The sequence below is a fragment of the Anabrus simplex genome, chromosome 2, assembly GCF_040414725.1.
Source record: "Anabrus simplex isolate iqAnaSimp1 chromosome 2, ASM4041472v1, whole genome shotgun sequence".
In the NCBI taxonomy this organism is placed as follows: domain Eukaryota; kingdom Metazoa; phylum Arthropoda; class Insecta; order Orthoptera; family Tettigoniidae; genus Anabrus; species Anabrus simplex.
Window position 1 is genome coordinate 824,636,212 of NC_090266.1, and position 17,476 is coordinate 824,653,687.

The 17,476-nt window shown below is 42.4% G+C and overlaps 1 protein-coding gene across 1 annotated transcript in view; it reads right to left on the reverse strand.

The window, feature by feature from the left end:
• The window catches only part of LOC136864483 (telomerase-binding protein EST1A), a 616,383-nt gene that overhangs the window by 57,396 nt on the left and 541,511 nt on the right, over positions 1–17,476 (reverse strand). The window contains exon 23 of the mRNA XM_067141513.2: positions 14,211–14,373. Coding sequence (XP_066997614.2) covers positions 14,211–14,373 — 163 coding nt within the window. The remainder of the gene's footprint in view (positions 1–14,210; positions 14,374–17,476) is intronic.

Consider the following 17,476-nt stretch of genomic DNA (forward strand, 5'->3'; position numbering starts at 1 on the left):
GTAATGATTTGTTTAAATGTGGCAAAAACAACCTATCATCTTTGAAAAAATAGTATAAGTTCGTACTCACCCATCACACGCTGGAATATTAGATGCTAGAAGTAGTCTCAGAATTGCAGTGAATAACAAAGGTCATCTCCAAATTGTCCATCACAAATGCATGCCGATTTTCTCTAAAGAACGCCTTATACTGCGAAAACGATCGCTCCACATCACAGGAAGTCAGACGAGCATAGTTAAAGAGAGGACTGTCACCAACAATAACGCCATCAATTTCGCTAACATGAGCACCCTCTAATACATTAGAAATTTGGCACATTGTTTGAAATCCTCTGTTTTTCCTGAACAAATTTTGATATTTGACCTTTAACAGTCCCTGTACCTGCGAAGCCGGGTGTGAATCTAATTTATTTTCAACAGCGCGCACTTCCTTCACCGTTTCGGACAACAGGTTAGTGGATTTTTCAAGTATGTCTATAGTTTTACACAAGAAGCTTAGATTGGCAGATATAAACGCCAAATCATTTTTCAAAGAGCTGTCTTTTAGTATCTCTTGAAGAATCTCAATTGACGACGCGTCGTTTTTATCTAACACGTTCACAACGGATGCAAAACTTTCGAAATTGTCTGCGTAGTATACCACAGCGCTAAGCCAGGTACCCCACCGCGCAACAATAGGCAGAGGAGGAAGCGCAAGATCCGGGTTTTTCTCTTTAAAGAGATCGATTCTTGAAGGTGCTTTTACGAAGACTTTTTTTTGCCATTAGACACTAATTTATCCACTTGAGGATACTGAGCCCGCACAGTTTCACATAACCTGTGTAGAGCATGAACAACACAAGTTACGTGTATCATTTTCGGAAAGCTCACAGAAAGGCCTTCGGCTGCCTTTTTCATGTAAGCTGCACTGTCAGTAAGGAAAAGCAATACATGGTCGTATTTTATACCTTTTGGCCAAAGTAAGTGCATGGCTTCATTGAATAACCTAGCTACAGTGACATGGTTTGCAGCAAGCATTTCTTTACACGCTAGCAAATAAGAATGTTCGCAAGCAGTTTTGTCATTCTTCAACACACCAACTACAACTTTTCCTACTTTTCTGCCACTTTTCGTCAATGCTCACCCACAGTTTTTCGCTATCACATACTGCCCGAATTCTCTGTAAAGTTTCTTCGTAACATTTTGGGAGATAGTTTTTTCTTAATGTGGATTCGTCTGGAGGCTCAAAATTAATGTACTTTGTTAGGAAATTTCTCAGTTCCGGATTATTTATTTTAGCAAGAGGAATGTCGGCGCAAACAAATGCTCTGCACACATCTAAATAATACTGGGAATATTTAGATGGGCCTGCATTTGAAGTAGCTGGTTCAGCTATTAGTAATTGTCGCGAACGCACACGCGAAGCAGCCGCAGTATGCTTATTTCCAGACAAATGCTGGATTACTTGAGAACGTTGATCTGCACGTACTGTTTTACCACACGGATGACAAAATAATACTTTAACATCGGTAGTGAAAATGCTGTTAAATTCTACTACACACTGTTGAAGACGCGACCTTGTACTCGACTTCTCTTCTGGCATCATTTTGCAGGTTACGACACACGCATTTACTGTGAATCACTGTTTCAATAAAAAGAATAGCAGCGGACACTGAAGGAAATATTTCTTATAAATCCATACAAAATCACACAACCACGGGAATGATATATGGACCCGAACAGCTAACTTTACTCTTAGGAGTGATGAAATTCCACTACCTAATGGTGGGGCAATATTATTCCGAGTCTCCCATGTCGTAATGGAATTACGTCACCTTATATCTCCGTGATTGCCTTTCGCTGATATTCTATAAACAAAACCCGAGAGAGCTGACTCATAAAGAGTTGGAATAACATCATGCAAGGAAACATCTTGTGCAGCAAATCAAATCGCTGTCTAAATGTAACGACGTAGCCAGTGACCAGCAAGTTTTAGAGCTTATGGAGGGAAGTCCATAAATAGCCGAAACATTCAGATACATTATGATAAATACACTGTTAAAAACAATACCGTAATCGTAAAATGAAAATATGAGCATTGTTTTATAACACAGAAGCATTTTAAATTTTATTGATCAACAAATATTGGCGATTTATGTGCTTATTATAGATCTTCTTAAAATATGTATTTACATTTAAAAAATGTGAAAATATGTGTTTTTATGTGAAATAAGATTCAGTTTTTACACTTGGGGATGCACAATAGGAATAATGAACATCGTAAATTGCATTAAAACTCACGCAAAAAAATATGTAATTACATAAAAATCCGCTCCCTACTCATTACTTCGCTTCTTCGTTGCCTTTTAAGCACTAATAACGCCTGCGAATTCTGTTACCAGCAACACAAGTACGACAGAGCAGTTGCCGAACATTCCCGTGTATGGGATATGGACGCAGCAAAACATGACGCACAAGTTCATACAAGATGTACAATAATACGTTCTCCTGAGCGAACTTTATCTCACACAGTATGTCCCATTGTTAGCAACAATATACTGCCACAATTTTGGAAGTTTATAAATTCTATTTCTCCAAAACACTGTTTCTCTTTTCTAGTTAATAATAATAATAATAATAATAATAATAATAATAATAATAATAATAATAATAGTAGTAGTAGTAGTAGTAGTAGTAGTAGTAGTAGTAGTTTTATGTCCCACTAACTACTTCTACGGGTTTTGTAGTCTTCGTTTGATGAACTGTTCCACGTTGAGACTGTAGTCCTCCAAGAAGTGAAGCATTTTCCATTAATGTAAATCTGCATGTAATAGGTAGTAGTCGGAAAGGGCAATGTTCGGGAACAGCGTGGATGGGGTAAGACATGGCAGTCGAAATCCCGCGCTACGTTCGACGGGTCGCCAATGATGTATGTGGTATTGCTCTGTCGTGATGAAAGACGACTCCCTCAGTGTTTACCAATCCAGGTCTTTTCTCTTGAATGGCGACGATCAGTCGCTCCAACTGTGAACAGTATTTCTCAGAACTGATGGTCTCACAAGTGGGAAGAAATACAAGGTACAAAATTTATTTCCAGTCCCTCCAAATGCTGAACATAACCTTCCTCGAATACAGATTTGGAACTGATGAAGGTGGCTCACCTTTCTTGTACCATGATTTAATTGTTCGAATGTGTAGTAAACTATCAACTTTTCACTACCTGTCACTTGCCGTATCAGAAAATCATACCTGTGATGGCACCACAATGATGAATCACAGATGGAAAAACGCTGCCCCAAATTCTGGTCACTCAGTTCGCGTGGAATTCATATATCGAACAGATTTAGGTAACCAATCTTCTGAAAGTGACAGGCTACACTAGTATGAGATACGTTCAGCACCGGCGCGAACTCCCACGTTGTCATTCGTCAATTGCGTGGAGTTAACTCCTTTACTCCTTCGACGTCTGCCACCACCGGCTGTCCTATGCTTGGTTTGCTTTTAAGGATAAATTCCCTGATCGACATCGCGAAAACCACTTTTGACATGCCCGATTTGCTACTGCATTTTCTCCATGCCCTCCACAAATTTTCATTCTGATTTGTACGGCAGTTTCACCTTTAGAGCGATAAATCAACATAAGATGCCGAAACTGTTCCGTCGTCCATTCTCGTACCCACGGAATACATGCCCACACAATGATACGGCCAATGTCAGTCACAAGCACAATCTGACGCTTCTAACAGCGGGTCTGGTTGTTGCCATGCCGTAGAGGTGATTAGGCAACGTCGATAACATAGCCGTACAGCGGGTATAGCTCCGTCAGGCGTTTCGCAATGGAACTCACGGTACCAGCGATCGAGCAGTTGAGCCCACCCGATATTAATTTTAAGTGTCGGACTTGTAATATGTTGGTGTGCGTTTGTGTCTAGTGCGCTCTCACAGTACCTGTGTATTTTTAGTGTGTGGGAAGACACACTCACCCTGCTCTCGAGTAAGTGAATGCGTGGTCACCCATACAAAGGGTGACGACGGTGGATGTTGCTTAACTACGAGTATGTGGTTTTGTACCCTCTCACTGTGCCAGTATTGAAGTGAATGGGGATGCTCAGTACTAGATCTGACTACAACGTGAGAGTAACAGTTAACCACAGGATGGGAAAGGTAAGACACGAGATATCCACGCATTTGATCGTGGACAGATTGTTTTTGCCAGACATTCCGGCACTGAGCTTCTCACAGGCCACCGTATCCCGAGTGTACTGTGAGTACGTGGATTCAGGCAAAACCACCGCCGCCAGAGTTAACTGTCGAGATGCACAACGTCTTGATGACAGGAGTCGCCGTCGACTAGCTTGGATGACAAGAGCAGATAGATGGGCCACGGCGTAGCAGATAACTCGCGAATTCAATGTTCCACAATGAAATGCGAGCTGCCTACAAGTGAGCGTGATGGGAAGAGGAGGAAGCGGAGATACCAGTTTTTTCTTCAGTGTAGCATTAATTTGTTTCAAGTTTTCTACTCACTTCATACGCTAGTTATTTTATGGTTTGATTGAGTTGCACGTTGTGAGTTCCCCAGTACCCAAATCACTTATACCGAACGTGTAAAATATTCACTAACGATATGAGAAGATATCGGAACCCAGCACGTCGGTTCACGTGGAGAAACTGTCATCCAGCATTCTCGGGTTTTCATTGGACACCACACGGCTCTCACTGGCGCGGCACGAGTCAAAACATATCTCCCCTTATCTATTGGGGCTGCACAGCGTAAGGAACATCAAAGCGACACCGCAAGGTAATGTTTAGAGAAGCACAATAATACAGAATCCGTCATCCCACTAGGGTGCCTTCGTTAACCGCACGTCAGAAGGCACAAAGATGATACGGACAAAGGAACTTTCGAAGCATGGGGAAAGGTCACATGAACATATGATCCAACTAGAGGACGGTTGCCCAGTTGTACTTCATCGTAAAACAATAATCACCATCGGCACAGACGAGCTAAGGTACCTGATGATACACGCAGACGCGACGGCAAGGTAAGAGGGCCTCGCTAAACACATGAAGCAATATATCCTTCATGATAACAGGGTACAGTACAGGCCGGTGGTGGTGGTAGTGGTATCCTCGTATGGAGATTGTCCATGTGGGATCAAATGACGGTCCCCAGTAGGCTACATTTTGTCGTCCCTAACCGGCGAACGATATAGGAATCTGCCATCATATCATGTCCACCCATTTCTTCGCCTCCAGCACCCTATACGAGAAATGCAACTACAGCAAAACAATGCACTCCAGAATTATGGCCAATCGGTTCGATGAATACCCCCTTGAACATGAGGACGCTTGCGTGACCCCCAGGTTTCTCGACCTCAATCCTATTCAGCACATGTGGAATGCTGTCGAATGTGATGTACGCATCGTGGACAAAGCTCCGATTAAATTTCGTGCATTACACTGAACAAGAGATTTTGGTGAGTTGGAATCGAATATGACATTTAAAAAGCTTAGCTCTCATTTGATTAAGATATAACCCATTTCTGATGCTTTAGGATATGCATATAAAATTAAATGGGTGGCTCTCAGGGTGGCTAAGTAAGGCAGTACTAACAAGAAATACTAGGGCTGGCAAACCTGAAGAGCGGACATGAAGAGTCACAGCACGCTTTATTTTGTTCATTGTATGTTTAAAACAGTTTGCCGGGCTGAGGGGCTCAGACGGTTGAGGCGCTGGCCTTCTGACCCCAACTTGGCAGGTTCGATTCTGGCTCAGTCCGGTGGTATTTGAAGGTGCGCAAATACGTCAGCCTCGTGTCGGTAGATTTACTGGCACGTAAAGGAACTCCTGCGGGACAAAATTCCGGCATCTCGGCATCTCCGAAAATTGTAAAAGTAAGCGTTAAATTTTAAGAAAGCTGTAAGTATTAAGCTTTAAGGAAACTTTAAGCGTTAAGCAATTATTATTATTATTATTATTATTATTATTATTATTATTATTATTATTATTATTATTATTTATTTAAAACAGTTTGCTTGAGTGAAGAGTGTTCTTGCTTTTATTGCTTGTAGGTTTGTTTTGTGGTCATACTTGAAAAACCAGGATGTCACGTGAGTGTATCTACAAATCGGACAATCCTTGTTGTGTGTGATGATGTGATATTTGCCGACCAGACACGCACCAATTACTCCTCTCCTGAAGACAGCCTACTGCCATTATTTCGGTATGAAATTTGAGGATCACGTCATAACGTGGGATCCTTATATTTGCTGCAATTCTTGTTCTGTGAATCTATCTACGTGGATAGATCCATAGAAACGGACGTTCAATGGCCTTTGGCATCCCTATGATTTGGAGAGAGCCAACAAATCACGTAGATAACTCCTATTTCTGCATGGTACCTCCCACTGAGAATAATATATCAAGAAAGAGGAAGTTGTACGTCAAATAATACAAAATCCCATGAGATATCCGACCAGTGCCACACGGGGACGACCTGCATGTACCTATCTCTCCAGAGAAGTACAGTCCGCACTTAGATGATGATTTAGACAGTACGGAGGAGACATCATATCCATATCCTGAGACGTCGATATCGAAGGATCCTGATTTCGCACCCGAATCACTGGATGAACCACACGGACTTAACCAAGGGGAACTAAGTAATTTAATTCGACACCTGGATCTTCCAAAAGACAAGGCCGAGATTCTAGAATGTAATGTTGAAGTTTCAGTATACAGAAGTCAGAAGAAATATTTGGTTCCATGTTTTAAAAATGAAAATAAGAACCTAGTTGCCTGCTGTGATGCGGACGATTTGACAACAGCTTTGAATGTGGAGCACAAGACGAGTCTAGATGCCATTCATAGAATCATCAAAGCTTAGTTTAAAAGCCGGTTTGCTATACAATGATCATTCTCTTCGTTATATTCCTGTAAGTCATGCTGTCCGCATGAAGGAAACACATGACAATATGAAAACACTTCTGGAAGGAATTGAATAAAAAGACCACAAATGGCAGATCTGTGCGGCCCTGAAAGCTACTGCAATATTGCTGGCCATGCAATTGGAGTTCACCAAGTACTGCTTTTTTCCAGTGTGAGACAGTCGGGTTCGATCCTCACATAACAGAAAAGAGATCGAGGCAAAATTATTTTGCCCCGTGAAATTTCCACGGCTAAGTGAATCAACGAGACTTCATATGTCCTCAAATTCGTAAAACCCGGGCAAGTTGGCCGTGCGGTTAGAAGCGCGCAGCTGTGAGCTTGCATCCGGGAGATAGTGGGTTCGAACCCCACTGTCGGCAACCCTGAAGATGGTTTTCCGTTGTTTCCCATTTTCACACCACGCGAATGGTGGGACTACCTCAATTAAGGCCAAGGCCGCTTCCTTCACACCCCTAGGCCCTTCCTATCCCATCGTCACCGTAAGACCTATCTGTGTCGGTGCGACGTAAAGCAAAATTTTTTAAAAAATCGTGAAATTCGAGGATGAGAACTTCAGGCGAGTCCTCTAGCGTGATGAGCACAACCCGGATAATTACGCAAGCCAGTAAAATATGTACATAATATTTAAAAATATTATTATTTAAAAACTTGAAATGAGTAATGAAAATACGAAAAGTAAGAAATATGTAACATTGTACTAAAAGCATTTCTATCCAATTTTCTCATAGATTACTTCACAATAGGCTATAATCAATGCACTGTTAGCTTTCCAAGCTGCGATCTCGGTAACAATAAGGCAAATAGATGTGTTTCAAATTGTCAAATACGAAACTTCTGCTGTTATCGCATAAGGGGTCTTTGACTGAATGACATTTCCACGTCACATTAAGTAACTGGTGCATATTTTAACCTGGACAATTAGTGGTGTGTACTCAAATTCAAAGGCTTCGGAAATGTCTTCACGTAACATTCTTTTAATACAACAGATTGTACAAAATCGTGGGGTTTTCTCCAAATTTGAAGCGTTTAAAGTAATAAACTTCATGGTTGGGTTCCGTATTGAGTTAAGACTTAACTTAAAAATGAGTACAACATTTTTATTGTTCCACCTTCTCAATACTTAAAATCATTTAACGTTTATCAAAACATTACAATATAATAACAACAGGTACTAGTTTCGGTCCGTTTTTGGACCATCTTCAGCCTAGCCTAAATTACAAGCAAAAGACATAATCTAAAAATGAAGTGATGTGGATGAACAAGGATGGTGATGGAATGACATACAAAAGTAAAAACCTTATACATGTGTTACAATAAATATGACCAGAATATGTTAAAATTAACAGATGAATAAAAACATTGTAATGTCGTATAAAATCACTTGATGACAAAGTCCTAGGTTGACGGTTGAACGTGTGTTGCACACTTAAATTCGAGTGAAATCTTATGTAAGTTCTTATGTTTCTGGAAGGTTCTAAAAGCGAGTTCCACAATGGCGCAGAGGGAATTGTCCAATATGACCAGTATAGACTTGACGAATTGAGAAAGATGGACTCGTTCTATGTAGCATGAACGATTGCTGTTTTTAACCCTCTACTGCATACTGTTGCCTTTAGGCAACAAATAACTTTTCACCTGTATAAATGGATAAATATTGTAGACAAAGGTAGTTTTACGGCACACATTCAAATGTACAATCAATTAAACACATATCCCAGTGATGCCTTGTTTTTTTTACATAACATAAGACAAAACAGCCCTACAACCAAAGGTACTCCTTCCACCCCGTCAACATCCACGCAAACCAACCACCGTTTATTTTACGTGGGCCCTCCCCATCACATTACCACAGGCTTCAGGAGTACCTCTGGCTCAACCTCAAAGACATTACCGACCTACGGTTCTGCAAGTTGTACTTGCGCCTTGCAGTACGTACCCATGGCCAGTCGGTAGTTTATTTTACGTGGGCCCTCCCCATCACATTAACACAGGCTTCAGGAGTACCTCTGGCTCAACCTCAAAGACATTACCGACCTACGGTTCTGCATGTTGTACTTGCGCCTTGCAGTACGTACCCATGGCCAGTAGGTAGTAATGTTCGGTCTTTGAATGTTAACAGCTTAGCGTAAAATCGTGAAAAGTCGTATATATATTCAACTACGGCAATCCACATCACATATGAGAGTTAAGCTATTAGCCCCAATTAAGAATTGTTGGTACATCTAATACACTGAACGTATGTTGAACATTAAAGTTTGAAATTTTCTTCACCAAACGAAATCGAAAAATAATTCATGCAGTAGAGGGTTAAAGGTAGTCTCAATTCAGTCGGCACCCAATGAACCTGAAGAACAAAACTGGAATTAACTCGAGAGATCTAATAGAGAAAATACAAGGGGAGGGGGCGAAATAACGAGTACACACCTTGCGCTTTTTGTAGAACAAGCTGCTGGAATGAGTGCACCGGACAAAGTGAGCGTCACGCGGAATAGAACAGCAAAAGAGGAGAGGGGGATGCGGAGGGGAAGGGTGACGTAAGTGTGGAAGGAGACGGGAGGGAGGGAAGGGGGAATGGTTCAGGGCCAGGTACAACTAGCGTGAATGTATGGTGCGGCATCGTCCTTTAAGGGACTTCTGACGGGAGAACGCTATCTGCAGTTTTTCCAAGATAACCTACCACCGTTCTTGGAACATGTGCCACATCTTGACCGCTGCAGGATGTGGTTTGAACATCACGCAGCGATGGTCATTCGGAACCATCTTAGTGCATGTATCCTGAAAGATCGACAGGAAGGGCAGGACCTGTCCCATGGCACATCACATTGCCCGATCTTACGCCCCTGGATATTTTCTGCGGGACCATGTACATAAAGTTGGTGTATGCACAGGAGCCGAGCAATCCTGGTCACCTTAAGGAACTCATCACCGAGGCATGCCGATCCGTTACGCGGAGATGTTGCAACGTGCCAGACGGTCCTTACAACATCGCACGCAGCTCTGTATCGACCACGTAGGTCGTCAGTTCGAGCAGGTACTGCGTTAAAACACGTAGGTAACTGAAATCCTGTCACATGTTTCCTAGCCTCTTCCAATCCAGCTCCGTACCATATGCCACCATACCAACGGTCCTTTTCAGGGCCAAATAAACAAATCAGTCTGTTGAAACTATTAAGTTTGCAACCTTGACACACAGACACATACCAGTTAACTTATTGTCAAACAAAATACTTGCGTGGGTTTCGAGCCTTCGAGCAACGTCCACTATCATAATTCCACCGCGCCCCTGTTAAGTGAGCTACTGCGAAGCTTGCCATGCAGTGAGAAGTTTCCAGCCTACACAATACCTGTTCTTGTTCTGCGTGTGCACTCCTATTGTAAAGAACATATTCTTCGTATCTGTTGACGTTTTACGGGTTCATTCGTGGTACTCACAATGAATCAAAACTGGCGCTCACGATTCCTGCTGGTATTTAGCCCGTAACCACACATCTCGTTATATTATCACGGTTTAGGGAGAGGGACCGATGAATTTATGAATTGTAATAAACGCGACGGGATTCATAAAACTAAATCGCAAGGAGCTGGTGAACCACCCATATTAGGGAAATAAATTTAATAATTTCTGTTGTTGTATAGTGTTATGGGAGGCTGTGCAGCTGTCATGGATCAGTATGGCTCCCCACGTTTCCAATGTCTAGTGGAGTCCAGGGCAAAAGTAGGTACTACACGCTTCTAGCCAGGTATCTCCAATTCAATTGTTCACCAGTGTAGTTCGCTTTTACGATTACCTGTGGGATTGCTGTAAAACCGCAAAATGTGACCTTGTTTTTCAGAAACAAATCTGCAGATGCTTGTGCTTTCTATTTTATGAAAAATAATTACAAGCTCTACAATGAACACGCTCATGCCATTTTCTTAAATAAAACCGAATGATCGGGTGAATTTGTGTCGGAAGTAAAACACATTTAACTGATTATATACCATGCCTTCCAAATGTCTAGCTTTCGGCATTTAAAACACGTTTAAACAAAGTAACTGCAGAAGAGAAATCACTTTTTATTACAGTGTACAAAAACACAAAGGAGATGACATTATTTACTGAAACAGAATTTCACCGTTATATACGGTACAACAAGTTAATTTGTAAAGCAAATATTTGTATTAAAACACTACGTGCACATTATTGCAATGCATTTGTATTTAATGAAGTGAATTTTAGTTAAACGATAGAGCCTCCGTGGCTCAGGCGGCAGCGCGCCGGCCTCTCACCACTGGATACCGTGGTTCAAATCACGGTCACTCCATGTGAGATTTGTGCTGGAAAAAGCGGAGGCGGGGCAGGTTTTTCTCTGGGTACTCCGGTTTTCTCTCTAATTGTTTCATTCTAGCAACACTCTCCATAAACATTTCATTTCGTCTGTCAGTCATTTATCATTGCCCCAGAGGGGTGCGACAGGTTTCGGCAGCCGGCACATTTCCTACCCTCGCCGCTAGATGAGGTCTTCATTCATTCCATTTCTGACCCGGTCGAATGACTGGAAACATGCTGCGGATTTTCATTTTCAATTTTAATTAAACGATATTATTACTATCCAGTAATTCACAGAATCTCTCTTATGCCAGTACGGTAAAACTATATAAGACCTGAATGATCGAAAAATGTATTATCTATAACTTTTATTACGTAATGTTCATCGACGGGACCAATAATAACATAAAACACTCAAACCTCACAGCACTACGGCCCTTGAAAGGCCTTGGCCTGCCAAGCGACCGCTGCTCAGCCCGAAGGCCTGCAGATTACGAGGTGTCGTGTGGTCAGCACGACGAATCATCTCGGCCGTTATTCTTGGCTTTCTAGACGGGACCAATAATAACACAAGTATTTCACAATTAAATGTTAGGCCTTCACCTGAACTACCATTTCACACAGCCTGAATGCTATTATTTACAGCCTAGATTGTAACGCCTAAATTCTCCGACGTCGCATACCGATTTTCATTAAATTCTGTTCATCCATTCTCTCGTGATGCGCGTACATATATATACACAAACATACTTATACTGCCGGAAAAGAAAAACATGCAACATCCTCAAGGACAAGTTCATTTTATTCACAAGCGATGTGACAGGTAGCTCATCATTGCAGGAGTATATGACTACAAATTCAGTTCAAATGAAACACAAGTTTCACAGTAAAGGGTGCCCAAACAGTCCCATTAGTACACAGTGCACCCTCCTCTGGCGCCAATGCAGGCGTGTATTCGCAAATGCAAACGTTCATTCTTAACATTATGCAACGGTTTTTCGACGTACTCATGGGCATTTTCTGATGCATAGTGGCTCGGGTTCTGCGAGTTCACATGCCCAGAAAGGTTGAATCAGGCCTCATCTCAGAAACCAAGGACAGAACTCAACAGCGAAGGATGCGTCGACGCATGCACAACAGTAAATTTGTGGGGATACAGACGCAGGTCCTTTCTGATAATGTTTCGACATGACGATGTCTTAATTCCCACTTAAACAGACGAATGTCGTTGAGATTTCGCCGGACTTCGTTCCAGTCTTTCCTTCACTCGGGCAATGTTTTCTGGTGTTCGAATTCGCACACATGTGACAGCAACCGATTGGTGCATCGAAGTCACGGTTTCCAGCATTTCCTGTTATGGGCACTTCTCCTGTTCATTAACTAGAGTCAATTTCGCGTCTGTCTTTTGCTGGCCAGTTTTACAATGCCCAACCTGCATGACATGAAGTAATACGAAACGCATGTTTCTCTCTACCATGTATCTATCATAATAAACAATTATCAATTTTTAAAGCCAATAAAAATATTGAACATTTTGGAAGACAATATTGCCAAAGGAACACGGATGAAATGATGGTAAAACGTATACAACATACAACTAAAGTGACTTACTTCATAAAAAAATTATTCACAACCCGATGATACTGACAGTTGTTAAAATGTTCAAACTACAAAAGCAGGGGAGGGAGCTAGGGAGCATCTACGTTAACGTGATAGGTAGCTGATATCGTGATCATAGCCATAAGAACTCCAGTTTTACGTGGAAATGAACCATACGGATTTGACTCTTCATTTAACCTAATAAATAATGTTCATGTACTTTTGGTGAGAATATATTACTCGTACTTGATGGAAAGTATACAATCAACTCTCTGTAATGAAAAACCGGAGTCTACATGGTACTACGACCACATTACAGGAGTAAAGGGAGGCACAATACTGGGTGCTGTTCATTTTGGAAAGTACCTGCAGAATGAATAGGTCATAAGAGCTCAGTGACTTCGTAAACTAATCGCTGGGGACTCTTGGGAACATTTCAACCCTTCTCAAATTGCCTATTCGACCACAATTGACACGGTTCGGAAGTTGAAACATAAAGGTAGAACCACATCAAAACCAAACTACGGCCAAATAGGCCGCGGTGAATGATATACAGGGAATGTGAAACGCTGAAGAAGGTGGTTCGTGAAAATCAGAAAAGATCGAGTGAAACTATCACGTGTAATTTTCACGTGCCCATGGAAAACGATGACGGGCAGCAAAGACAGTCCCAACGGTGATATATGGAAATTGTGACGTCCCAGTGAGGGGGTGTTCACAGAATGGGTTTACTCTCTCACAATATCGCACGGGCATCTAAGGACACTTCTAACCACTTGCATGCTCTTTAACGTCTTCGGTGATTACTCCTACCTACATCAGCATGGCAGTGTTCTCTGCATTACAGCAAGGTGTGAACAGAAAGGTTCTGGATATCGACTGACTAGCCCAGAGGCCTGACCTGAATTTCATAGCATATTTTTGTGATGATACGTAAGCCAAGTCCGCTTTATCATATCATGAACTCCTCTAACACCACCCCATCGGGTAAAATAGATATCGTTCCTCCAGAAGCGTCCAGCCACCTCGCAGAAAACCTCCCCGGCAGAATTTAAGCAAGTGGGATGTGTCACTGGACAATCTGATTAAAGTCTGGTGTAGGTGTCCGGATACTTATGATCAGATAGTGTATACCGAAATTATCCAAATTCGCTCCAAATACCCAAATTATACATTTTGGGATAAAATATTTACACAAGATTCACACTCCAGGCTAAGATAACAATGAAGCATCAAAGACATTTTTGACAATGCTGCTATTTCCACCGTAAAACTTAAATAGATATTTTCAAACAAGCAAATATCTAATATACAGAATATAAAGATCCCACCTAAATTACAACAGATTTTGACATAAAAACATTTACTTACCTACGAGGGGGACACCAAATGTATACAAATAGTCGGACCCATTTTTGATTCCTAGTATTTTCCTGAGGGATGCAAGATGGTCGATAAAAGTATTTGTGTCCGGTATCAATATCCTTGGTTTGACATCTATCTCGATGTACACCTGACTATTCTTCAGTACCTCCTGAAACATAAGTAAATAATGAGTTAATATAAATGTCGAGCGACACATGCTTCCATGAATAGACTAAAGCACCTCTTTCCTACGTATATGAAGAAATATATTGAAATTCTGTCTAGAGATACTGCAGCGGTTTGCCCGCCATGCCATTTCCCAGGTGGGAGGAGCAAGTTAGTCTGCCTCAGGCCGCAAGTGACATCACTGAGTTATTGCCCCCGCCCACTTGCCCGCACAGGCAAATAGTCAGGAACGAGTCAGAAGAGCTCTATCCTCTCACCGGAGGCCTCCCGACGGCACTAGTAAGACCTGGAAGATAAGCCCAAATCATGTCGAGAGAACTCTGACCTCAAGCCAGATAGTCGGGTGAATGCAGTCTGTGTCGTGAAGTGAGTGTTCCGTCCATGGATCTGAGTCTGTCGTTTTGTTCTGTTTTGTTGTCGACCAGTTGAGTTTCTCGTGTCCAGCTGCTGTTCTTTTTCACAATTACCTTTCACGTCGCACCGACAAAATAGTTTTTTTTGGGCAAAGATGGAATAGGAAAGGGCTAGGAGTATATGCCCTTGTTCGCGTTAAGAAATATTTCCCATTGTTTCCTCGTGAAATCACCTTCTATAAATATCGCTAATACCTCAGACGGTGTGTGTTTCTACTCTGCTTGGGTTCTTCACATTGTATATATCTTTTCGGAACTATGAAGCCCTTGTTGGTGAGACGGTTATATACACTGACTTAGCAAATGTCATGGGATAGTCACCTAATAGCGGGTGGGGCCTATTCTGGCCCTGCGGACTGAAGTGAGACGCCGTGGAAGTGAGTCGACAAGTCCCTGGTAGACCTCTGAACGCAGCTGACACCAAATCGTTTGCAGAGCGGCCGCCAATGCTGGTCTGTTCGTGGGTGCAGGATCCATGGCACGGAGCCTGCGTTCCAGGACATCCCAGATATGCACGATAGGGTTCATATCGGGACTGCTGGGGGCCATGGCAGTCGTTGGACCTCTGCTGCATGTTCCTGGAACCATTCTCGGGCGACGTGGGAGCGATGTGGCGGCGCGTTATCATCTTGAAACACCGCAGAACCGTCTGGGCGCTGAAAGGTCTAAAATGGGTGGAGATGGTCTCCGAGCAGCTCAACATACCGCGTACCATTTAAAGTCTCTTTCAGAAAAACTAAGGGCCCATTTCATATCAGGAAAATGCACCCCAGACCATACCAGAGACACCAGCGCCCTGCACCACACCTTCGAGGCAGGCGGGATCCATCGCTTCATGTGGTCTGCGCCATACACGGTGCCTCCCATCGGCATGGTGCAGTTGAAATCGTGATTCGTCTGACCATATTACGTTATGCCATTGTCCCAGTGTCCATCCCTGGTGACTGGCGACAAATGCGCGTCGTTGTGCCCGATGACGTTGGGTTAACAGTGGCACCCGTGTGCGGCGTTGGCTCCCATACCCCATAGAACCCATGTTCCTACGTATTGTCCATTGGGAGACGTGTCTAGCACGGCCTGTGTTGAGTTGAGCCGTGATTTGTTACACGGTTGCCCGTATGTCACTACTGACAATCCGCCTCAGATGTCGCCGGTCACGGTCATCGAGGGTGGCCGGACGGCCGGTCGTTCGTCTGTTATGGACGGTGACACCCGCATTCAATCATTCACGATTATTTATTATTTATTTGGCGTATGATGAATAATGACAACCCATAAACTATTTACACAACCAGTGAAAGACGAGTACAAAGTAAATACAAATTATCATACCTATACAGTCAAAGAAAGCAATTTACAAAGTTTGAAAGTACAAGAAGAAAACACAATATATTTACATCGCTATCCACCTATCAACTCTGACAGTTCATATATACACACTGAGTGCGAGTGATGTACATGTCACTAAATGTGAATGTCCAAACCCGCCACCCACTTCACTGCTTCGGGTGTTGCTGTGTTGAGGTCTTCCATGGTGCCAGTGAAAGCACGATACACCCTGGACACGATAGATCTTGTGAAGCCGAATTCCCGCACCACTTCCGAAATCGCACTTGCCATCCATCGGGCACCGACCACCATACCCGTTCGAACGGTGTCATCTCACGACGACGTTCCATGTTACACCTGTCACATGCACAGCCACTGCTCACAAGGTCTCCTATACAACTGCCGCTGACACAGGGGGCGTGTGGTGCGCAGACAATACACCTGCGCATCAGTGCTCCGCTATCCCATGACATTTGCTATGTCAGTGTATTTTATAATTTTATCTGCCACTATTCCCCTCAGAATGTTGACTCTTACCAAATGCATACGTTACCACATCAGCAGACATCTACTCCCGCAAATCTTCAATTTTGCGCCGCTTGTTATAGTCACCCAATTTCCAGAATTCTTTCCTTGGTCGACCGACTTGTACAGTTCTAGAAGTCGAAGTAATGGGCGCGTTAAGCAATTTTTATTTTGCTTTCAAAAAGGTTTTTCTTTAAATAAGGCTTATAAAATGGTTGAGGGATTGCCTTAACGCACTATGTTTGTTCAGTTTGATCTGTTATGTGTTTGGTTTCCGCAGACAACAATCTATATATTATTTTATTCTTAGAGGATTCCTTCGTCAGTTCATACAATGCCATTCTAATTATTTTCTCCAACATCTTAGGTGATTCTGAAAGAAAATATGTATTGTATGTATGTATTGTAATAAAAAACGTCAAGGGCACTGTGTAACTTTTTTAAAGCGATACTTTAACTTACGACTTGTATGGATGGAACTGGCACATACACTCGAAGTTCAATATCTCGAAGTGCTTGTGGAGGCTGAAAATACTTCGAGTCATCGACAATTCGAGGTATAGAAAAAGGAACATACTACTACGGCAATACAAAAAAACATCAGTTGTACTGTTATTTACTTCCTAATTTTAGACAATGTTCTTTTCTTTTTCGACATCTGAAATTTTAATATTATTCTCTGTAATCTTGCGGTCTCCACAACACACTCTAACAGATTAACAGCAACATATATGTGACCTCGCCAACTGAGGCTATCACCCTATACTGTAAACCGCTTGCTGTGGGTTGCGAAGTGGCCTAATGAGGGTTTTGAACTAC